This window comes from Nerophis ophidion, linkage group LG16, assembly GCF_033978795.1.
Source record: "Nerophis ophidion isolate RoL-2023_Sa linkage group LG16, RoL_Noph_v1.0, whole genome shotgun sequence".
Classification (NCBI taxonomy): Eukaryota; Metazoa; Chordata; class Actinopteri; order Syngnathiformes; family Syngnathidae; genus Nerophis; species Nerophis ophidion.
Window position 1 is genome coordinate 43,135,205 of NC_084626.1, and position 26,556 is coordinate 43,161,760.

The following is a 26,556-nucleotide window of genomic DNA, read 5'->3' on the forward strand; positions in this document are numbered from 1 at the left end:
TACTTAGAATATGTTCCACTACTTTCCAAATAACTGTAAATTAAGCCTTTCTTACTTAAAATATGTTCTCCTAGTGTCCAAATAACTCTATGTTAAGTCTTTGTTACTTAGAATATGTTCCCCTTGTGTCCTAATAACTCTAAATTAAGTATGTGTTGTTTAAATAATGTTCTTTAGTAATAAAATATTGTAATTGGACATACACGTTGTGTCAGATTATTTAACTACATTTCCCATCAACCCCCTCTGCTCATCAGATACAAAAACGTCACCATAATTTGGATCCGACCAATGAGCGTCGAGGATACTGCGGGGCCACAGTGACCTTGATTGGAGCCTCTTCAGCAGCGGCGAGTCCAGCCTGCTGGAACAAATGTCTGACTGGCGGCCGTCAAAGCTGAACTAAATCCCACCTAAAACATCCAGGTGGGTCACAAAGGTGCTCGACATGGGAGGGAAAGTATCTTTTGGACTGGACGAAGAGGAGAAGGTCACCGTTACTGAAGGAGTGAAGGTAACCGTTAACTCTTTTCTTTATACACTCGTCGTCTTGTTCGTAGCTTGCAAAATATTGACTTAATATTGTTGATTTTTTTCAACTAACTGTCCTCACTTGAACCTGCTCTTACGCACTCAAACCTCCTTTTGCATGTTTGACGGAAAGACTAGCTTACAATGTCATGAAAGGAAACCAAAAACATGTCCTATTCATACATTGTGCACTTTTAAATGGTAATATTTAATAATTAGCTGATTAACTGCAGCTAATCATACAAGTACACTACTTCTAATATATAATGATCATACAAGTACACTACGTCTAATATATAATGATCATACAAGTACACTACTTCTAATATATAATGATCATAAAAGTGCACTACGTCTAATATATAATGATCATACAAGTACACTACTTCTAATATATAATGATCATACAAGTGCACTACTTCTAATATATAATGATCATACAAGTGCACTACTTCTAATATATAATGATCATACAAGTACACTACTTCTAATATATAATGATCATATAAGTACACTACTTCTAATATATAATGATCATACAAGTACACTACTTATAATATATAATGATCATGCAAGTACACTACTTCTAATATATAATGATCATACAAGTGCACTACTTCAAATATATAATGATCATACAAGTACACTACTTCAAATATATAATGATCATACAAGTACACTACTTCTAATATATAATGATCATACAAGTACACTACTTCTAATATATAATGATCATACAAGTGCACTACTTCTAATATATAATGATCATACAAGTACACTACTTCCAATATATAATGATCATACAAGTGCACTACTTCTAATATATAATGATCATACAAGTACACTACTTCTAATATATAATGATCATACAAGTGCACTACTTCTAATATTTAATGATCATAAAAGTACACTACTTCTAATATATAACGATCATACAAGTGCACTATGTCTAATATATAATGATCATATAAGTACACTACTTCTAATATATAATGATCATACAAGTACACTACTTCTCATATATAATGATCATACAAGTGCACTACGTCTAATATTTAATGATCATACAAGTGCACTACGTCTAATATATAATGATCATACAAGTACACTGCTTCTAATATAAAATGATCATCTGCCAACCTAGTCACAGCCGTTGTCCTCGGACAGGATACAAACTGTACTTTACCCACCTGCTCCCGGTGCCACCCATACTGGTTTAAATGCAACTTAGATAATGGGTTTTATTATGTAAAGCGCTTTGAGTCACTAGAGAAAAGCGCTATATAAATATACTTCACTTCACTTCACTTCACAAGTACACTACTTCTAATATATAATGATCATACATGTACACTACGTCTAATATATAATGATCATACAAGCGCACTACGTCTAATATATAATGATCATACAAGTGCACTACTTCTAATTTATAATGATCATACAAATACACTGCTTCTAATATATAATGATCATACAAGTACACTACTTCAAATATATAATGATCATACTAGCGCACTACTTCTAATATATAATGATCATACAAGTGCACTACTTCCAATATATAATGATCATACAAGTGCACTACTTCTAATATATAATGATCATACAAGTGCACTACTTCTAATATATAATGATCATACAAGTACACTAGTTCTAATATATATAATAATCGTACAAGTACACTACTTCTAATATATAATGATCATACAAGTACACTACTTCTAATATATAGTGCTCATACAAGTACACTACTTCTAATACATAGTGCTCATACAAGTACACTACTATTACATTTCTGATTTATTACAAAACTTTGAGGAAGTCGTCACGGAAGTAAACAAGGTTGCACTGTAACACAAAATAAACACAACGGAATGAATACCCAGAACCCCTTGCAGCACTAACTCTTCCAGGACGCTACAATAAACACCCCTCGTTACCCTTAATCCCCCCCGCAACCTCAACCCCGTCAACCTCAACCTCTTCATGCTCTCTCAGGGAGAGCATGTCCCAAATTCCAAGCTGCTGTTTTAAAGCATGTTAAAAAAAAAATATTGCACTTTGTGACTTCAATAAGAAATATGGCAGTACCATGTTGGCATTTTTTTTCTCCATAAATTGACTTGATTTCTTTTGGACAACCTTGTTACATTGTTTAATGCATCCAGCGGGGCATCACAACAAAATGAGGCATAATAAGGTGTTCATTCCACAACTGTGTATATATATATATTCCGGTTGATATCGGAATCCGTAATTAAGAATTGGACAATATCAGATATCGGCAAAAAAGCCATTATCGGACATCTCTAATCCAAATCAACTTGAACTTGATCACAGCCTTTCTGAACATTTACCCCCTGCTCGAGTGTTTATGCCAGGAACCGAAACAATCAAACTAGAACTCCCTCAAACTGGTTTCAGTCTAAGCAAGTTTTGATGGCGGTTGAGGGTTTATTTTTTGTAGGTCAGCGTATATTTATCTCCCTCCTTATCAACTGCATTATTGGAGTCACAAACTATTTTTCCAGCTGTCGGAGGATCTTCTCAGACGAATGAGGGATGCCAGCTCCAAGAACTCTCAGCAAGACGCCCACAGAACATCAAGTATGTTTCCTTTAGAACAGGGGTGTCAAACTCCTTATGGCCGCTTGTAACAGTGAATAAAATGTCAATACTAGAATTTGCAATTCCAGTAGGAACTGCGTGTGAATGTCTCAACGTGCGCAGGCCGCGGAACTGCCGATACGCGTGAGTGGAACTGAAATGTTTGAATGTCCAGGGTGAGTGGAGCCTGTGGATGTTGGAACTGTTCCAATCGGTTGAAAAATGTGGGATATGGAGAGTTTTGTATATTCATTTTCAATGGGGAGAAATTCCTGGTAATTAAGTCTCATCTTAAAACTCATCTGTATACTCTAGCCTTTAAATAGACCTCCTTTTTAGACCAGTTGATCTGCCGCTGCTTTTCTTTTTTTCTCCTATGTCCCCCTCCTCCCTTGTGGAGGGGGTCCGGTCCGATGACCATGGATGAAGTACTGGCTGTCCAGAGTCGAGACCCAGGATGGACCGCTCGTCGGGACCCAGGATGGACCGCTCGCCTGTGTATCGGTTGGGGACATCTCTACGCCGCTTGGGATGGTTTCCTGTGGACGGGACTCTCGCTGCTGTCTTTGATCCGCTTTGAACTGAATTCTCGCGGCTGTGTTGGAGCCACTATGGATTGAACTTTCACAGTATCGTGTTAGACCCGCTCGACATCCATTGCTTTCGGTCCCATAGAGGGGGGGGTTGCCCACATCTGAGGTCCTCTCCAAGGTTTCTCATAGTCAGCATTGTCACTGGCGTCCCACTGGATGTGAATTCTCCCTGCCCACTGGGTGTGAGTTTTCCTTGCCCTTTTGTGGGTTCTTCCGAGGATGTCGTAGTCGTAATGATTTGTGCAGTCCTTTGAGACATTTGTGATTTAGGGCTATATAAATAAACATCGATTGATTGATTGATTGATTGATAATTTCGAGTAATAAGGACATTTTTGGAATGGGGGAACATGCTTGCTTGAATGTCCAGGGCAAGTGGAGTGTGTTGATGGGGGAACAGTTCAAAAAGGATGAGAAATGTGGGATATGTACCGTATTTTTCAGAGTATAAGTCGCTCCGGAGTATAAGTCGCACCTGCCGGAAATGCATAATAAAGAAGGAAAAAAACATATATAAGTCGCATTTTTGGGGGAAATTTATTTGATAAAACCCAACACCAAGAATAGACATCTGAAAGGAAATTTAAAGGCCTACTGAAATCAATCAATCAATCAATGTTTATTTATATAGCCCTAAATCACAAATGTCTCAAAGGACTGTACAAACCACTACGACTATGACATCCTCGGAAGAACCCACATAAGGGCAAGGAAAACTCAAACCCAGTGGGACGCCAGTGACAATGATGACTATGAGAAACCTTGGAGAGGACCTCAAATGTGGGCAACTCCCCCACCCTCTAGGGGACCGAAAGCAATGGATGTCGAGCGGGTCTAACATGATACTGTGAAAGTTCAATCCATAGTGGCTCCAACACAGCCGCGAGAGTTCAGTTCAAAGCGGATCCAAGACAGCAGCGAGAGTCCCGTCCACAGGAAACCATCCCAAGCGGAGTCGGATCAGCATCGTAGAGATGTCCCCAACCGATACACAGGCGAGCGGTCCATCCTTGGTCCCGACGAGCGGTCCATCCTGGGTCTCGACTCTGGACAGCCAGTACTTCATCCATGGTCATCGGACCGGACAGAGGAGGAAAAGAAAAGAAGCGGCAGATCAACTGGTCTAAAAAGGAGGTCTATTTAAAGGCTAAAGTATACAAATGAGTTTTAAGGTGAGACTTAAATGCTTCTACTGAGGTAGCATCTCGAACTGAAATTAGATTGTCTTATTTAAACGGGGATAGCAGGTCCATTCTATGTGTCATACCTGATCATTTTGCGATATTGCCATATTTTTGCAGAAAGGATTTAGTAGAGAACATCCACGATAAAGTTCGCAACTGGAAAAAAGCCCTGCCTGTACCGGAAGTCGCAGACAATGACGTCACATTTTGATGGCTCCTCATATATTCACATTGATTTTAATGGGAGCCTCCAACAAAAACAGCTATTCTGACCGAGAAAACGACAATTTCCCCATTAATTTGAGCGAGGATGAAAGATTCATGTTGAAGGATATTGATAGTGACGGACTAGAAAAAAAACAAAACATGATTGCAATCGCGTTGCATTGAGACAGGTTCATATGTTTTTAAACACATTTACCAGTATAATTCTGGGAAATCCCTTATCTTTCTATTGTGTTGCTAGTGTTTTAGTGAGTTTAACAGTACCTGATAGTCGGAAGTGTACGTCCACGGCCGGGTGTTGACGCGCAATGTCTCGGGGAAGTCGACGGCAGCTGTACGGGAGGCGCAAGCTCACAAGTGCCGACTTTTTAACCACAAATTTCACACCGAAACCTGCTGGTTTACAAGTATTCAGGATCCATGTTCGCTGTGATCCATAGTAAGGTTTCAACTCTGTGAATTTTAAACAAGGAATCAGCGTGTGTTTGTGTGGCTAAAGGCTAAAGCTTCCCAATTCTGTCTTTCTACTTTGACTTCTCCATTTTTAATTGAACAAATTGCAAAAGATTCAGCAACACAGATGTCCAAAATACTGTGTAATTATGCCGTTAAAGCAGACGACTTTTAGCTGTGTGTGTGTGGGCAGCGCTCATACTTCCTAAATACGCGTGACGTCCTGCGTACACGTCATCATTACACAACGTTTTCAAGACGAAACTCCCGGGAAATTTAAAATTGCAATTTAGTAAACTAAAAAGGCCGTATTGGCATGTGTTGCAATGTTAATATTTCATCATTGATATATAAACTATCAGACTGCGTGGTCGCTAGTCGTGGCTTTCAGTAGGCCTTTAAAATAAATAAAGAATAGTGAACAACAGGCTGAATAAGTGTACGTTATATGAGGCATAAATAGCCAACTGCTATGTTAACCTAACATATTACGGTAAGAGTCATTCAAATAACTATAAAATATAGAACATCCTATACGTTTACCAAACAATCTGTCACTCCTAATCGATAAATCCCATGCAATCTTCTTCCTCAATGTCGCTTCTAAACAACTCTGTCAACTCCAAAGGTATGCGCCGCTTCCTCTTGTCGTTTTCTGCTGCATATTTCACTACGTCCAGTTTGTAATCTGCAGTACATGATTTCCTTTTCAGTGCCATTTTTGTTCAGCCCTTCTCAGTTTTTATAAGTTACCGCCAACGATGAAATGATCCATTTTAATAGCTACGGCAGTAGCATATAGCATATAGCAGTTAGCATTCCATGGCCCACAATGCACTTCTGCTATGACCCTCCCCCGCCGAATTCCTATTGGTTGACGTGTGTGTGACGATTGCTGACATTTTCTTCGTCTCTTCCGCGAATGAAATAATTAATATTATTTGATATTGTGTAATCTGCAGTACATGATTTCCTTTTCGGTGCCATTTTTGTTCAGCCCTTCTCAGTTTTTATAAGTTACCGCCAACGATGAAATGATCCATTTTAATAGCTGGGGCAGTAGCATATAGCATTTAGCATTCCATTACCCACAATACACTTCTGCCATGACCCTCCCCCGCCGAATTCCTATTGGTTGACGTGTGTGTGATGATTGCTGCCATTTTCTTCGTCTCTTCCGCGAATGAGATAAATAATATTATTTGATATTTTACGTTAATGTGTTAATAATATCACATATAAGTCGCTCCTGAGTATAAGTCGCACTCCCGGCCAAACTATGAAAAAAACTATGACTTATAGTCCGAAAAATACGGTACTTATTTTGATTTTAACAAAGAAAATAAGTTTGGTACGTAGAATTAAATCACGCTTAAAGGGGAACATTATCACAATTTCAAAAGGGTCAAAAACAATAAAAATCAGTTCTCAGTGGCTTGTTGTATTTTTTGAATTTTTTTTTCAAATTTAACCGGTCTCGGAATTTTTCCTAAATAAAGCTTTAAAGTGCCTTATTTCGGCTCTCTGCGAAGGCACTGGTCATTTCCCTGTGACGTCACACAGTGCTGCCAATGTAAACAAACAATGGGAATACCACAGCAAGATATAGCGACATTAGCTCGGATTCAAACTCGGATTTCAGCGACTTAAGCGATTCAACAGATTACGCATGTATTGAAACAGATGGTTGGAGTATCAAAATATTGAAGAAACTGAAGCTATTGAGCGAATAGCTATTGACGCTATTCATAGCCATAGCATGGCCGAATAGCTGCGTTAGCATCGCCGGTAAAATGTGCGGACCAAACGATCAGGACTTTCGCATCTTTTGACACTGGAGCAACTTAAATCCGTCGATTGGTAAGTGTTTGTTTCGCATTAAAAGTGGGTGGAAGGAAACGTAATATAGTTGCAAATGCATCTACAGGTTATCCATACATCTCTGTTCCATGTCTGCTTTAGCACCGCCGGCAAATAGCATGTTAGCATCGATTAGCGTAGCATGTTAGCATCGATTAGCTGGCAGTCAAAATCAACAAAACTCACCTTTGTGATTTCGTTGACTATCGTTGCAAATGCATCTGCAGGTTATCCATACATCTCTGTGCCATGTCTGCCTTAGCATCGCCGGTCAAATGTGGAGACACTCTGGCACATTCAATGGGGGTCTGGCGGCAGACACTGTGGCATCTTCGGGCCAGTGGTGCAACTTGAATCCCTCCCTGTTAGTGTTGTTACACCCTCCGACAACACACCGTCGAGGCATGATGTCTCCAAGGTTCCAAAAAATAGTCAAAAAAACGGAAAATAACAGAGCTGAGACCCGGTGTTTATAATGTGTTGAAAATGAAAATGGTGGGTGTGTTACCTCGGCGACGTCACATTCTGACGTCATCGCCTCCAGCGCGATGAACAGAAAGGCGTTTAATTCGCCAAAATTCACCCATTTAGAGTTCGGAAATCGGTTAAAAAAATAGATGGTCTTTTTTCTGCACCATCAAGGTATATATTGACGCTTACATAGGTCTGCTGATAATGTTCCCCTTTAAAAGATAGGAAATTTGTATCTTTTTCTGTCAAAATAGAAAGGGGACTATATTTATTAAGAAAAGACAAATTCACTTTAGGCTTTCGCGGGCCATATCAAAAGATGTGGCGGACAAGATTTGGCCCCCGGGCCTTGAGTTTGACACCCGTGCTTTAAAGATATCAACTTTTCAGCATTTGTTCTTTTTTTGGTTCTTTCTATTTGATTTTATCATAACAGGAAGTGTAAATATTTTGCTAATTATCCTGGTATTTCTTTGGCTGGGTTTCCAGATTTAAAACCGCCCAGAGCGTCTACCACTGAAGTGCAGGAAGAAATTCGTAGAAAGTGAGTACTCTGTTTTAATTTCGATTTGACGTCACTTGTGTGCAACCTCGACGTAGACATCAGTGGTGCATGTGCAAAAGGGCAGCTTGGGAGTCTGAAATGCTATTTTGACCCTCTCTAATTCAAATGCATGATTTCAGATCTATAATCTCCTGTGTTGCTGTCATTTAACTGCACGTTACTCTCCATTTATCAGTCAATTATGTCCAAAATCCTTTCAATGTCAAAGAATAAAACGTGACCTTTTGTCCCTCTGATTTCAGTTTTGAGAAGCAGCAGGCCTTGGTGCAGGAGCAGCTGGCCAGACTGGACCAGACTGTGGGCTTTGACCACCCGAGTCCCTCGGTCATCATGGAGAAAGGGAAGGCCCGTGGGGAGCATGAAAAGGCCAAGATGCTGGTGAGTCGCACCGTGTCTGCAGAGCCATGATTGGTGCAAGTGCTTCTTTGGTAAATTGTAAATGGTTGTACTTGTATAGCGCTTTTCTACCCCTTTTTAAGGAGCCCAAAGTGCTTTGACACTATTTTCACATTTGCTCATTCACACACTAGGGGTGTAATGGTACACAAAAATTTCGGTTCGGTACGTACCTGGGTTTAGAGGTCACGGTTTAGTTCATTTTCGGTACAGTAAGAAAACAACAAAGTATACATTTTTTGGTTATTTATTTATTATTTTCCAAGGACATTTTTCTGCAGCAAAAGTTGAACCGCAAGCCTTCTTTTGGCCTGCAGCACCATCTGCTGTTTAGACTTATAATGACATGTTTAGAAAGCAACATTTGACTTACTCCTTTGGATTTTGATCTTTATTCATGTCATATTTATCAGGGTGTCAAAAATATCGAGTTAACTGATGGGATTTACCGCAAAAAATGTTGCATCATTGACAAATATTTTTTCGAAATAATCTTGCAATGTATTTAGACTAAACATGTTAGTGTGTGAATGTGAGTGTGAATGTTGTCTGTCTATCTGTGTTGGCCCCACGATGAGGTGGCCACTTGTCCAGGGTGTACACCGCCTTCCGCCCAATTGTAGCTGAGATGGGCACCAGCGCCCCCCACGAACACAAAGGGAATAAGCGGTAGAAAATGGATGGATGGATGGATGGATGTTCCTTTACCTCCTCAATTGTTTCCTGTGCTCAAACCCAATAAATAATAATCAATTCAAATTGATCAGCAACATGAACTCAGGTGCACAGTATGAAAATGCTTCAACCTACAAAACAAAACTGAACAAAACAATTGTGCTGATTTTTTTTCTTTTGTAAAACGAGGAAGTCAGGATTTTTGGCTACAATGAGCATGTTTTGCTTTCTGAAATAGGGTTTGAAGCATGATACTGATACCTCTAATACATATATATGTTTATGCATATTTATATATATGTGTATATATATATATATATATATATATATATATTAGGGGTGTAACGGTACACAAAAATTTCGGTTCGGTACGTACCTCGGTTTAGAGGTCACGGTTCGGTTCATTTTCGGTACAGTAAGAAAACAACAAAATATAAATTTTTGGGTTATTTATTTACCAAATTTGTAAACAATGGCTTTATCCTTTTAACATTGGGAACACTATAATAATTCTGCCCACGTTAATCCACATTAAATTGCCTCAAGTTGTTGCTTTGATTAAATAAAATGAAAACAACCTTTCTTCTACATATAAAAAGTGCAACATTAAACGGTTTCCATTGAAACTGTTTAATGTCAACTCATTATGCTTAATTTATTACAGCATTTGGGAAGCCTGTAGTTGACTTTTATTATGTAAATGTTGTATTTTTATCAAAATGTGATAGCAGGGACCCTGCTATTCAAAACTAGGCTGCTACATTACTAATGATTCATGTAACTATAGGTAAAAAAATTAGTATAATTGCAATAGGAGAGACTATTCATCCCTAAACACAATGGAGTTCAATGAAATAACAGACAGACAGGGCTTTGCTGCCCCTAAAACACGCGCACACACATGCACACACACACACACACAGCAAAATGAGCTTACGTTACGCTAAAAGCTAATTAGCCCTCACTTCAAGTCTATACTGTGAGCTAGCTGAGCTGCAGTTTAAGTTTCTAGAAGGTCAACGGGCTCATAGTGATGTTAGTAATAGTTGAGACTGGGAAGTGTTTAGTATAATTTGGGTAGAGTGCGCTACTCCCCTGCTAAACAAATATCTCTGCTCGACGCTAAAGCGTTGACTACATTGTTCTGAAGTCTGAATACGCACTGCTGATTGGCTTTGTATGTAACCAATCAGATGGTTGTGTGGGCGGGACAATGCTTGCTGCTGAGACAGAGGCAGAAAGCATAGCAGCTTGTGAAGACTTCTGCTTCTAAACTCGTTCGGTACGCCCGCGTGCCATATATATATATATATATATATATATATATATAATTTGTATATATATATGTTATATATATATATATATATATATATAATATATATATATATATATATATATATATATATATTAATGTTGTTGTTGTAACAATACCAATATTTTGTGGTACTGTTTCTAAAATTATTTCAATACTTTTTGGTGCTTCTTTAAATAAAAGGGACCACAAAAAAATTGTATTGTTGGCTTTGGTTTAATAAAAAATCTTAGGGTACATTAAACATATATTTATTATTGCAGTTTAGTCCTTAAACAAAATATTGAACATACTAGACAACTTGTCTCTTAGTAGTAGGTAAGTAGTAAGTCCACCAACTAAAACCAAGAGGAGTTCTTCTACCAACTAAAATCAAGTCTGTTACACGTTAAGTTTGTTTATCATTGTAATTTAGTCCTTAAATTAAATAGTGAACATACTAGACAATTTGTCTTTTACTAATAAGTAAACAAACAAAGACTCCTAATTAGTCCGCTGACATTTGCAGTAACATAGTGTGTCATGATCCATTCTATTGTTTTGTTTACATTATTAAGGACAAGTGGTACAAGAGCGTATCTGGTCGATACTACTACGATTATGTCGATATTTTTTATTGTCACAAAATGTTTTTTCCTTTTTTTAAAATTCAGATTAGGTTTATAAAGTCAGGAAATACGTCCCTGGACACATGAGGACTTTGAATATGACCAGTGTATAATCCTGTAACTACTTGGTATCAGATCGATACGTAATTGTGGGGTATCGCCCAAAACTAATGTAAAGTATCAAACAAGAAAAGAATAAGTGATGATTACGTTTTAACAGAAGTGTAGATAGAACATGTTAAAACAGAAAATAATCAGATATAAACAGTAAATGAACAATTAGATTATTAATCCATTTTTATTATCTAACAAGAGAAGAATAAGTGATTATTACGTATTAACAGAAGTGTAGCTTGAACATATTAAATCAGAAAATTGTCAGAGTTATTTGATGTCGAACCCCAGGATGCAGAGAAGAAGGCAGGCATTGAATGAAAAAACATGATTTAATATAAAATATTAGAATAAGAACAAATAAAGGGTATAAACAAAAAGCACACACGTGGGCGGAATAACAAACTAAGGGAGCTAGCACTGGGAGCTAGAAAACAAAAAGGAACTTTAGCATGGAAGCTAGTTGGTAGCAAACAGAAAAACTGAAAACAGCTAATGGCTAACAAGAACAGCTTACCGCTACGACGACCAGGACAAAATGTAGCACGACAGGTAGTAGCTGTAACGATGCCAGACACGACAGGCAGCAAAGACACAAGAACGACATGTGGCAACGACAATACAAATGACAATACAATGATCCAGCAACTGACACAACATAAAGCAGGTACAAATAGGAGCGGGCTGATTGGCAACGGGTGTGACCAGGTGCCAATCAGCCGCAGCTGAGGAGGAACACAGCATTCAGGGAACAAGACAGGAAGCTGACAAAATAAGAGCACTAGACAGGAACTAAGGACAGGAAATACTAAACACAGAGGAAACAGACAAATGCAGAGGAAAAAACTAAAACATAGACAAACTGGCAAAAATAATCAGTTATTAACAGTGAATGAACAAGTAGATTATTAATCAATTTTTACAGTTTGTTGACAAAATAATAGAATGATAAATGACACAATCCTTGACCCTTTTTCTTTAGTTGTTTCCTCAGAAAAAAACTTTTTGTTTCTTTGGTTGTTTTTTTCGAGATTTAGCCATGAAAGCAGTAATTGCACGTAGGCGTTCTTCTTCTTTTTTGGTTTTTTTAGCGCTATGTAGGCATTTGCATCGACTTCCGTCTTTTTAACGAATTGGGAAAGGGGGAAGTGACGAATGCCGTAAAGCGAGTCGGTACATTTGTAGTTTTTTGTGTGTGGGACTGAATCCAGCTCTGCATGCCTTTGCACAGGCTCTGGTCTTTTTTTTTTTTTGTAACGGAACTGTTAATAGGTATGCAAATACATTTAATTGCACATAATATTCACTTACAGTGATAGGAAACGGTAGTAATATTTGTACAATAATTGACTTGTGCACAGTAGAAAGCAGTTGAATTGAATTCCGAGGTCCCCCAGTAATGCTTGGAGTGCAGAATTACATCCCCACTTATGTTTGTACGTGATTGCATTGCCAAGAAACACTTGTCTCTTTAAATGTGCTTTGTGTGATTACACTTGACTTGACCAGACTCAGCTTGACACAGATTCAGTTCCCCAAAATCCTTTGTTCAAATCCCAACAATGGCCAATGATTTCTCCCTCCTATTTTAATTAAGCGAGCAGAGCCGCCATAAAACAACACTGTGCAAGTGTAAACTATGCTCTGGGCAGCTCTCTGCATTAAGTGGTGTATAATTCCCAACTTGTTGTATAAAAGGTAGCAGAAAAAAACCCCCAGCTGCCAGTCTTTGGAGATGGCACAGTTCTTTCTGCGGTTCAACAAGCCAGCCCATGACTGACATCCTTAAATAGACGACGTGTTACAAAAACAGCCGACTCCTCTCCTCACTTCCAGTAACACCTACTCCCCCCAACTATTCTCTTCCTCTGAGGTGTCATTCTTTTTGCAAATACAACCTCATCAACACGGGCATGCTGCAGTCTACAAACAACAAGCATCTGTTCTACACCTGCTGAAATATACACATTTTTCTATATACCGTATAGCAGGGGTCACCAACCTTTTTGAAACCAGGAGCTACTTCTTGGGTACTGATTAGTGCGAAGGGCTACCAGTTTGATACACACTTAAATAAATAGCCAGAAATTGCCGATTTGATTAATTTACCTTAAACTCTATGTTATTATTAATAATTAATGGTATTTATCTTTGTGGAAACACTGATCATCTTAATGATTTCTCACAATAAATATATATTTTTGATGACATGTTTTAAATACTGCGATGAGGTGGCGACTTGTCCAGGGTGTACCCCGCCTTCCGCCCGATTGCAGCTGAGATAGGCACCAGCGCCCCCTGCGACCCCAAAGGGAATAAGCGGTAGAAAAATGGATGGATGGATGTTTTAAATAGGTTAAAGGGGAACATTATCACAATTTCAGAAGGGTTAAAACCAATAAAAATCAGTCCCCAGTGGCTTATTTTATTTTTCAAAGTTTTTTTCAAAATTTTACCCATCGTGGAATATCCCAAAAAAAGGCTTTAAAGTGCCTGATTTTCGCTATCTGTCAAGCCACCGTTCATTTTCTTGTGACGTCATCCAGTGATATACATGCTATCCAGGCGGATAGCACAGCTATTTATACTGTATGTATATATACATATGTGTATATGTGTGTGTATATATATATATATATATACATGTATATGCTTTTAATTTTACAAAACTGTTCGCAAAGTTTTTTCTATTGTATTGTAACGTTTTAGTAAAATTAAAAGCATATATATATATATATATATATATATATATATATATATATATATATATATATATATATATATATATATATATATATATATATATATATATATATATATATATATATATATATATATGTATGTATGTGTATATATAGATGTGTGTGTATATATATATATATATATATGTATGTATACATATGTATATATGTATATATATTGATTGGCAATACTAAATTGGCCCTAGTGTGTGAATGTGACTGTGAATGTTGTTTGTCTGTCCGTGTTGGCCCTGTGATGAGATGGCGACTTGTCCAGGGTGTAAAACTGCCTTCCGCCCGATTGTAGCTGAGATAGGCACCAGCGACCCCCATTTTCTACCGGGAATAAGCGGTAGAAAAAAGATTGATGGATGTGTGTGTGTATTTGTATATATATATATATATATATATATATATATACAAAAAATATCTATATGTATGTATATATGTATATATATATATATATATATATATATATACATACATATAGATATTTTTTGTATATATTTATATATGCTTTTAATTTTACAAAATTGTTCACAAAGCTTTTTCTATTGTAACTGCAACTTGTTGCATTATTTAAAAAATATCTCTTATCACATCTTTTGTTACATTCCTGTGTCGTTATCAACTGAACAAAACCCATTCAAAAAATGTTTTTTTTATTTTTTTTAGGTCATGGCATAAAAATAAATGGAGGGTGATCTGCTGAACAAAACCCATTCAAAAAAAATTTTTTTTTAGGTCATGGCATAAAAATAAATGCTGCGATGAGGTGGCGACTTGTCCAGGGTGTACCCCGCCTTCCGCCCGATTGTAGCTGAGATAGGCGCCAGCGCCCCCCGCGACCCCAAAAGGGAATAAGCGGTAGAAAATGGATGGATGGATGGATAAAAATAAATGTAGGGTGATCTGCAGGAAAGGCAAATGTCTTTTTATAAAGACAACTGCAATTCATTGCCCGGAGCAATATCTAGGAAATAGTTGCAAACATGATTCAATTGTTGCATGATGCAAATGAGGCAAACAGTCTTAAAACGGCAGTTTGTCACAGCCATGAACAAATGTCAATCTGAGATGAAGTTTGTGATGAGAGGTGACATGTCCATGTGGTCATGCCCCCTCTTTCTCACTCCCACACCTCCTATTTCCTTTTAACACCTAAGCCAGCCTGCTATGTGGGCACTTGACAGAAATGCTGTACTTCTGTCACATCATGTTAACTTGCTAAATGTCAGCGCTTATTTTTACTTGCCGGGAACAACTTTGTCTAGATAGGGGCTGCAAGCCAATTTAGCCACAATAATCATTGGCATGTCTGTTGGAGGTTAGATAAAGAGGTCTGTCAAACAAATGAGTTCCTTTCATAGACAGGAGATGGCGTTGTTGAAGCGTGGTGCGGACATAAAGGAGTCGGAGCTTTGCTTCAAAGCAACATGTGCGACCTGGAAATTATTTATCCTCCCATTCATTCCTGGCTGTCTTGGGCTCACATTTTCATCCGTCCTGAGCCAACCTGTCCTTGCATCCTTGTCTTTGAGCTATGGCTGAGATCAAATCATTTGACACTGGCCCCAAAAGATGAAACATGTAGATGATGCCACACATTTCAACAAGAAGTAGGACTCGCTGCTGTGCAGACGCAAGAAAAAGGGGAGCTGGTTGTGCCTCTGAATAATGACGGCACATTCATGCTAGCCAAGAAAATAGAAAATAGACGAGGAGTCACCAACCTTTTTGAAACCAAGAGCTATTCTTGGGTACTGATTAATGTGAATGGCTACCAGTGAATTGTGAAGTGAATTATATTTATATAGCGCTTTTCTCTAGTGACTCAAAGCGCTTTACATAGGGAAACCCAATATCTAAGTTACAGATAACTTATTATCAGCTCAGTTTTGACCAAAATTGAGTTACCGGGTTTTGCCTTTGGACGGGAGCTATGTCGAACAGACAACCGTAATTTGTCATGCAGTGTAATTAATGCCCACAGCTTAAAAACTAATACGTGAGAATGTATACTCGAATATCACGATATAGTCATTTTCTAGGGATGCACCGAAATGGGCTTCACGGTGGCAGAGGGGTTAGTGCGTCTGCCTCACAATACGAAGGTCCTGCAGTCCTGGGTTCAAATCCAGGCTCGGAATCTTTCTGTGTGGAGTTTGCATGTTCTCCCCGTGAAGGCGTGGGTTCCCTCCGGGTACTCCGGCTTCCTCCCACTTCCAAAGACATGCACCTGGGGATAGGTTGATTGGCAACACTAAATTGGCCCTAGTGTGTGAATGTTGTCTGTCTATCTGTGTTGGCCCTGCGATGAGGTGGCGACTTGTCCAGGGTGTACCCCGCCTTCCGCCCGATTGTAGCTGAGATAGGCGCCAGCGCCCCCCGCAACCCCAAAAGGGAATAAGCGGTAGAAAATGGATTGATGGATGCACCGAAATGAAAATTTGTGGCCGAAGCCGAATAAAATTTAAACGCTTTGCCGAATACCGAATAATGAATGCAGTTTTTCACAATTTTTTTAATATTGCATAAATAGCCTAGAATAAATATTTAGACATGTTTTTCAAATAAAGTAATTTTTTTATTGAATATCGACATTTTTTTAATATTCCAGTAGTCTTTGCTTTTCAAAAAAAGCACAAAGTTTTTCATTTATATTAGGCCTTCAAACAAAACATGCATTCCCCAAAAAAATAAAGTGCATTAAAGTGGATAAACCCACAACAAAAGAATTATTGTCCTTTTGGCAAAAGTCTGCTTAGCCACAGTAGATATGCTAATAATGTAAACAGAAGGCTCAAGTAAATCTCAATAAGTGTGTGCTTGTAACCTCATACACTTATACAGGTAGCCTACACAACAGGCTAATAATGTAAACAGAGGCCCCACTAAATCTCAATTAAGTTTGTGCTTGTAACCGTATACACTTATACAGGTACACAACATATCCCAACGTCACCGCGTCACTGCACGTTGGGAAAGGAGGCAATAAATACTGACAAAGTTGAGGAATGCTCATCAAACACTTATTTGGAACATCCCACAGGTGTGCAGGCTAATTGGGAACAGTTGGGTGCCATGATTGGGTATAAGAACAGCTTCCCAAAAAATGCCCAGTCTTTCACAAGAAAGGATTGGGCGAGGTACACCCCTTTGTCCACAACTGCGTGAGCAAATAGTCAAACAGTTTAAGAACAACGTTTCTCAAAGTGCAATTGCAAGAAATTTAGGGATTTCAACATCTACGGTCCATAATATCATCGAAAGGTTCAGAGAATCCGGAGAAATCACTCCACGTAAGCGGCATGGCCGGAAACCAACATTGAATGACCGTGACCTTCGATCCCTCGGACGGCACTGTGTCAAAAACCGACATCAATCTCTAAAGGATATCACCACATGGGCACAGGAACACTTCAGAAAACCACTGTCATTAAATACAGTTGGTCGCTACATCTAATTGCAAGTTAAATCTCTACTATGCAAATCGAAAGCCATTTATCAACAACATTCAGAAACGCCGCCGGCTTGTCTGGCCCCGAGATCATCTAAGATGGACTGATGCAAAGTGGAAAAGTGTTCTGTGGTATGACAAGTCTACATTTCAAATTAATTGTTTTTGGAAATATTGGACATCGTGTCATCCGGACCAAAGGGGAAGTGAACCATCCAGACTGTTATCGACGCAAAGTTGAAAAGCTAGCATCTGTGATGGTATGGGGGTGCATTAGTTCCCAAGGCATGGGTAATTTACACATCTGTGAAGGCACCATTATTGCTTAAAGGTACATACAGGTTTTGGAACAACATATGCTCCCATCTAAGCGTTGCCTTTTTCATGGACGCCCCTGCTTATTTCAGGAAGACAATGCCAAGCAACATTCAGCACATGTTACAACAGCGTGATTTCCTTAAAAAAAGAGTGCGGGTACTTTCCTGGCTTGCCTTCAGTCCAGACCTGTCTCCTATCGAAAATTATGAAGCGTAAAATACGACAGCGGAGAAGGACTGAAGCTCTACATAAAACAAGAATGGGAAAGAATTCCACTTTCAAAGCTTCAACAATTAGTTTCCTCAGTTGCCAAATGTTTATTGAGTGTTGTTAAAAGAAAAGCTGATGTAACACAGTGGTGAACATGCCCTTTCCCAACTACTTTGGCACGTGTGGCAGCCATGAAATTCTAAGTTAATTATTATTTGCAAAAAAAAATAAAGTTTATGAGTTTCGAACATAAAAAATATCTTTTTTTTGTAGTGCATTCAATTGAATATGGGTTGAAAATAATTTGCAAATCATTGTATTCCGTTTATATTTACATCTAACACAATTTCCCAACTCATATGGAAACAGGGCTTGTATATACATAGTTATTCTAACAAGTACACATGAACATTGCCATTTGCACTAATGGTGCTGTTTAACACCAAGCAGGGACTCATCAAATTGAACAGTAATCCAGACACATCAGCTCCTCTAATCACCGTTGTGACATTTTTTTTCCCATCATGTTAAAGCCGCTAAGCCCTTTTGTACATGCACACACTCCATCACGCATATTTGCTGACGAGGAGCGTCCTCGCCGGCTGACCAGATTTCGATTGGTGCGGCGCTGTGACAGAGGAAGGAGCGCCCCGCCACCAATCTTGCGGGCTGAAAGGACAAGCGCGTAGGAGTAGAATACGTCTCCCATCAGTGAGCGCTGGTGATGTAATGAGACAGCAGGGCACGACCTATCGTTCCCATGAAAGATAATGTATCCCAGAAGCTTGCAGGCAAATTGCCGTGGATTAATGTTATATACCAGAACACTCAAAAGTTCAACACTTGCACTTAAACTGTCAAGTCATTAAAAGGAGTCACCTTAAAAGTCAGGGAATGTGAGAATTTTATTATAGTCACTGCAAAAAGTCAGCGTTTAAAAACAAGAAAAAAAAAATCTAAATTTAGGCGTATTTTACTTGAACTAAGGAAAAATTATCTGCCAATTTATTAGTAGTGTATATGTATAAGTATAGTATAATAGAACACCAAAATTTGGCTCGTCAAGACTTTACAAACCAATTAAAATTAGCTAACCTCAATGAACCCCAAAATACCTTAAAAAAATATATTTTTACTAATAACAAGTGCACTTTTCTTGTTAGAAAAAACAAATTTGATACCTTTTTTTTGTCAATATGTTGAAAAATTTTCTTAAATTAAGTAAATGCTAGGGCCATTATTTTGACATAGTTTTATGCACTTGGCATTACATTTCTTGAAACCAGCAAACTTCTACTAAAACAGATTTATTGTTCTTAATGGAAGGCAACATATATATATATATATATATATATATATATATATATATATATATATATATATATAATGTGTGTTTGTATATAGAAAATATATTTATACATATATATATATATATATGTGTGTATATATGTGTGTATGTATGTATGTATATATATATATTAGGGGTGGGCAAATTAATGCGTTAATTACGTGTTAACTCATCAATCTATTAACGCCGACAATCCTTTAATCGCACATTTGCGTATGTTGTTTACATGCTTTTATTTTGTTTACGCCTGTTCTTAACAAGATGGCGTCGCCCGGATGGGCTTCGGGGTGGAGGGGTTCTTGGTAAAGATGGAACATTTGGCAAAAATACCGGACAATTCTGCAAATTTCATGGCTGGCTTACAGCGTGGTCGCTCCGGGATCACTTACGACCGCCAGACAATTCTGAATGTGGATAGATCGGGCCGTTTTGGACTGAATGATGCGTGCTTGCTAGACCGGCTAGCTAGCATGGGAATACTTTGCCGGCTACATCCAGCGGCCTGTGAAGCAGCGGAGTATATGTGTTGTCTGTCTATTTATGAATAATGCAGACCAGGAGTGTTGGCTGAGTTCTTAACGTTTGCTTTCAGAGTGTGCATATCACAACATACAAGATGCCGTCATGGCGACACACAACCTATACCGGGCTACCGCGCATGCTCGTCACTCCTGTTGCATGCTGGGTAGGGTAGTTCTTTTTTTCCCTGGCTCATAACATCACAATATAGTACCATGTATATGATGCGTTCAGTTTATCAAAGCACCAAGCAAACAATCGGAAAATTCCCATCATATCAATTCCTAGATATGGTCATAATTATTTTAAGTGCACTACGCAGAATAAACACAACATTATTAATATTGCTACTACGGATAATTTGATCAAAAATTCCCTAAAACAGACCACTACCTACAATATAGGTTTTTTAAACATAAGACACTGATAAAAAAATGTTTCTGCTGTTACCTCAGAAATTGCCTGTTCAGATGTTATGATTGTGGCTCAGAGATTTATATGTAGATTATATTTATTTTCCATAACAATCAGGATAACTTAAATACCCTGGCAGTGGCAATAAGCTTAAATGTTTGTATTTACATTTTTTGAGTTGATTTTCATAAAATATGCTATTTAACTGCTACTGTTTAACAAGGACTGATTTAAATTGTTTGCACAACAAATGTTTTGGCGCTTTTGTTCATGTGGGAGAATATTCCAATAAAGGTGCACTACACACTACTTTTGAATTCGTTATTGGGCTTTGCGTATACAATGCAGTTAATCGCGATTAATCGGAGAAATAGTGCGATTAACTGCGATTAAAATTTTTAATCGTTGCCCAGCCCTAATATATATATACTTATATGTGTGTATATGTGTATACGCAAGCTCCGCTCATGTCTACGGTAAGAGCCGACTTATTACCACAATTTTTCCACCGAAAACTGCTGGTTGACATGTGGTAAGCAGTGGTTCTCAAATGGGGGTACGCGTACCCCTGGGGTTACTTGAAGGTATGACAAGGGTTACGTTGGATTTTTTAAAAATATTCTAAAAATAGCAACAATTCAAAAATCCTTCATAAATATAGTTATTGAATAATACTTCAACAAAATATAAATGTATGTTCAAAAACTGCTAGATTTTTTTGGACATGTTCCATGAATATTGATGTTAAAGATTTATTTTTTTGTGAAGAAATGTTTAGAATTAAGTTGTTGAATCCAGATGGATCTCTATTACAATCTGCAAAGAGGGCACTTTAAGTTGATGAGTACTTCTTTGTGTAAAAATCTTTATTTATAATTGAATCATTTGTTTATATTTCAACAAGTTTTTGGTTATTTTTATATATTTTTTTCCAAATAGTTAAAGAAAAACCACTACAAATGAGCAATATTTTGCACTCTTATACAATTTGATAAATCAGAAACTGATGACGTAGTGCTGTATTTTACTTCTTTATCTCTTTTTTTCAACCAAAAATGCTTTGCTCTGATTAGGGGGTACTTGAATTTAAAAAATGTTCAAAGGGGGTACATCACTGAAAAAAGGTTGAGAACCACTGTGGTAGGGAACCATGTTCGTTTGACCGCTCTGTTCCTTAATAAAGCTTCACCTTCGGGAATGTAAACATGGAAACACCGGCTGTGTTTGTGTTGCTAAAGGCAGCCGCAATACACCGCTTCCCACCTACATCTTTCTTCTTTGACGTCTCCATTATTAATTGAACAAACTGCAAAAGATTCAGCAACACAGATGTCCAGAATACTGTGTAATTATGCGATTAAAGGGGAACATTATCACAAAACCTATGCAAGCGTCAATATATACCTTGATGTTGCAGAAAAAAGACCATGTAATTTTTTAACCGATTTCCGAACTCTAAATGGGTAAATTTTGGCGATTTAAACGCCTTTCTGCTTATAGGTCTTGTAGCGATAACGTCAGAACGTGACGTCACCGAGGTAATACACCCGCCATTTTCATTTTCACATTACAAACACCGGGTCTCAGCTCTGTTATTTTCCGTTTTTTCGACTATTTTTTGGAACCTTGGAGACATCATGCCTCGTCGGTGTGTTGTCGGAGGGTGTAACAACACTAACAGGGAGGGATTCAAGTTGCACCACTGGCAAGAAATCTGCCGCCAGACCCCCATTGAATGTACCAAAGTGTCTTCACATTTGACCGGCGATGCTAAGACAGACATGGCACAGAGATGTATGGATAACCTGCAGAGGCATTTGCAACTATTAAGTCAACAAAATCACAAAGGTGAGTTTTGTTGATGTTGTTGACTTATGTGCTAATCAGACATATTTGGTCGCAGAATGACTGCCAGCTAATCGATGCTAACATGCTAGGCTAATCGATGCTAACATGCTATTTACGCTCGCTGTATGTACATTTGAAACTTGATACCCACATTTAATGCGAAACAAACACTTACCAATCGACGGATTTAAGTTGCTCCAGTGTCACAAGATGCGAAAGTCCTCATCGTTTGGTCCGCACATTTTACCGGCGATGCTAATAAGGCAGCTAGGCTAAGGGCCACTTCATTAGGTACACCCATGCTATGGCTGAATAGCGTCAATAGCTTCAGTTTCTTCTTCAATTTTGTTTTCGCTATCTGCCTCCATACTCCGACCATATGATTCAATACATGCGTAATCTGTTGAATCGCTTAAGCCGCTGAAATCCGTGTCTGAATCCGAGCTAATGTCGCTATATGTTGCTGTGGTAACCGCCATGTTGTTTGTATTGGCAGCACTGTATGACGTCACAGGGAAATGGATAGTGGTTTCGAAGATAGCCAAATTAAGGCACTTTAAAGCTTTATTTAGGGATATTCCGGGACCGGTAAAATTTTGAAAAAAACTTCAAAAAATACAACAAGCCACTGGGAACTGATTTTTATTGTTTTTAACCCTTTTGAAATTGTTATAATGTTCCCCTTTAAAGCAGACGACTTGAAGCTGGGATCGGGCTGGAACAAAATGTCCGCTACAATCTGTGACATCACGCGCACGTGTCATCATACCGTGACGTTTTCAACAGGATACTTTCGCGCGAAATTTAAAATTGCAATTTAGTAAACTAAAAAGGCCGTACTGGCATTTGTTGCAATGTTAATATTTCATCATTGATATATAAACTATTAGACTGCGTGGTCGCTAGTAGTGGCTTTCAGTAGGTCTTTAGTTTCTGTGCAAAAGCAGCCCAACAGACGGGAACGCCTACCCGGTGGTGTGTCTGGGGTGTGAGATGCTGTCTTGTGTGCGGCGTGTCTTCCCAGTGACCGTGGTCTTTCTGTGGCCGCACCCTGACACATCACAGTCTGACCATCTGTTCCTGTTTATAGTCTACGGGCGAGCCCAGCGAACGCCTTTTGAAATTCACGAGTCGGGCTCGGGTTGTAACAACTATCATTTTGCACAACAGAGCTTTGTGGCGAAATGATAAGTAGTAATAAATGGAAAAAGGCAAGTGTTCCTCTGGTTTTTGTTTTTCTCATCGGTCACTGTCCGACTCGACACCATAATTGTTTTTGTTTGGTCTCAACGTCCCTCTGTTTTACATTCAGCTGGCGCCTTTTGACTATGTATTATCTAGCACCCTTTTTGTCGTCTGCTGAGGATCAAGTTTTGCTTTCCCTCATCCTTGTGACAGGAACACATACACGGACATAAGTATTGGGACAGTTGCCAATGACGACTCTACAGAAATCCATCAATCAATCCATCACAATTACTTATATAGCCCTAAATAACGAGTGTCTCAAAGGGCTGCACAAGCCACAACGACATCCACGGCTCAGATCCCGCATCAGGGCAAGGAAAAACTCAACCCAATGGGACAATGAGAAACCTTGGAGGGGAGCGCAGATGTGGGGATCCCACCCTTGGGCGACCTGTGCAATGGATGTTGATTGGATCTAGCATTATAGTGTGAGAATCCAGTCCATAGTGGATCTAACATAATATTGGGAGACTCCAGTCCATAGTGGATCTAACATAATATTGTGAGAGTCCAGTCCATAGTGGATCTAACATAATATTGGGAGAGTCCAGTCCATAGTGGATTTTGCATAATATTGGGAGGGTCCAGTCCATAGTGGATATAACATAATATTGTGAGTCTAGTCCATAGTGGATCTAACATAATATTGCGAGAGTCTAGTCCATTATGGGTCTAACATAATATTGCGAGAGTACAGTCCAATGTAGATCCATCATAATAGTGTGAGAGTCCAGTCCATAGTGGATCTAACATAATATTGGGAGAGTCCAGTCAATAGTGGATTTTGCATAATAGTGTGAGAGTCCAGTCCATAGTGGATCTATCATAATAGTGTGAGAGTCCCCTCCATAGTGAATCTAGCATAATATTGTGAGAGTACAGTCCATAGTGGATCTAACATAATATTGTGAAAGTCCAGTCCATAGTAGATCTAACATAATATTGTGAAAGTCCAGTCCATAGTAGATCTAGCATACTAGTGAGAGAGTTCAGTTCACAGTGGATCTAACATAATATAGTGAGAGTCGAGTCCATAGAGGATCTACCATAATAGTGTGAGTGTCCAGTCTATTGTGGATCTAACTCTATAGTGTGAGAGTCCAGTCCATAGTGGATCCAACATAATAGTGTGAGAGTCCAGTCGAAAGTAGATCTAACATAATAGTGTGAGAGTCCAGTCCGTAGTGGATCTAACATAATAGTGTGAGAGTTCAGTCCATAGTGGATCTAACATAATATTCCGAGAGTCCAGTCTGTAGTGGATCTGACATAATATTCTGAGAGTCCAGTCCATAGTGGATCTAACATAATAGTGTGAGAGTCCAGTCCGTAGTGGATCTCACATAATATTCTGAGAGTCCAGTCCATAGTGGATCTAACATAATAGTGTGAGAGTCCAGCTCATAGTGGATCTCACATAATATTCTGAGAGTCCAGTCCATAGTGGATCTAACATAATTGTGTGAGAGTCCAGTCCATAGTGGATCTAACGTAATATTGTAAGAGTCCAGTCCATAGTGGATCATACAATATAGTGTGAGAGTCCAGGAGGGCACGGGGAAGACCCAGGATACATTGGGAAGACTATGTCTACCGGCTAGCCTGAGAACGCCTCGGGATCCGCCGTGAGGAGAGGGAAGTCTGGGCTTCCCTGCTTAGGCTGCTGCCCCCACGACCCGACCTCTGATAAGCGGAAGAAGATGGATGGATGGAATTTGTGTTTAACAATCATTGGTATTTTTAACTTTAACTTTAAATACATATCCGCAATTCTTCACAGCACACATACTCTAATTCAATTCTAAAAGGAAAATACTCATCTCTTATAAAATCCTCATTATCGTTGTATCTAGCACTGTTCAATGAATGCATTTTTTTAGATATTTAAAAAAAAATCAAATGGTTTTGTAGGAGATTACAAGAACAGTAAGCCTTTGACTTCTGACAAATGACAATGTGACATCAAAAAATGCGTCCGCCGGTGACTAATCATCATTCTGGCCGTCCTTCCCCATCTTTCCCCCCCAAGTACAAACCAAGGCAACACCTCCCTAACACAAACATTTATTCAAATATAACATTTGCATAATTCAGTATTTAGATAATAGATTTGTCACTGTGTGAGGTGGTGCTGGGAAAACATCCAATATTGTCTCCACACACACACACACACACACACACACGCACACACACACACACTGAGTTGGGTAACTGTAGGAGGTTGGTTGCCAATCGGGTGCTGCTGGTGACCCTGATAGTGCAACCTCAGCAAGAGAGAAAGTACATCCATTAAGTTGTCTTTCTTTATGAGAAGGTATAAAACTGTCTCTGCTATTGCTAGAGCGTCCATTTCACGTGGCGTTAATTCGCCCTCACCATTACATAAGCATTACCAATAGCTGCTTGTCCGTTAATTAGTGTTTGGGTATACTTACCAGCAAACAAACATATACAAGTCAAATCAGCCAACTTCTCTCAATCAATCAATCAATCAATGTTTATTTATATAGCCCCAAATCACAAATGTCTCAAAGGACTGCACAAATCATTACGACTACAACATCCTCGGAAGAACCCACAAAAGGGCAAGGAAAATTCACACCCAGTGGGCAGGGAGAATTCACATCCAGTGGGACGCCAGTGACAATGCTGACTATGAGAAACCTTGGAGAGGACCTCAGATGTGGGCAACCCCCCCCCCCCCCCTCTAGGGGACCGAAAGCAATGTATGTCAAGCGGGTCTAACATGATACTGTGTAAGTTCAATCCATAGTGGCTCCAACACAGCCGCGACAGTTCAGTTCAAGCGGATCCAAGACAGCAGCGAGAGTCCCATCCACAGGAAACCATCTC

At 38.8% G+C, this 26,556-nt stretch overlaps 1 protein-coding gene across 1 annotated transcript in view; it reads left to right on the plus strand.

Annotated features, from left to right (window-relative positions):
* Nucleotides 1-296: 296 nt before the first annotated feature.
* LOC133535432 (MICOS complex subunit mic25a-like) overlaps nt 297-26,556 on the plus strand; it is a 116,436-nt gene continuing 90,176 nt past the window's right edge. Inside the window, exons 1-4 of the mRNA XM_061875265.1 lie at nt 297-514; nt 3,066-3,141; nt 8,417-8,471; nt 8,735-8,870. Coding sequence (XP_061731249.1) covers nt 449-514; nt 3,066-3,141; nt 8,417-8,471; nt 8,735-8,870 — 333 coding nt within the window. The 5' untranslated portion in view covers nt 297-448. The remainder of the gene's footprint in view (nt 515-3,065; nt 3,142-8,416; nt 8,472-8,734; nt 8,871-26,556) is intronic.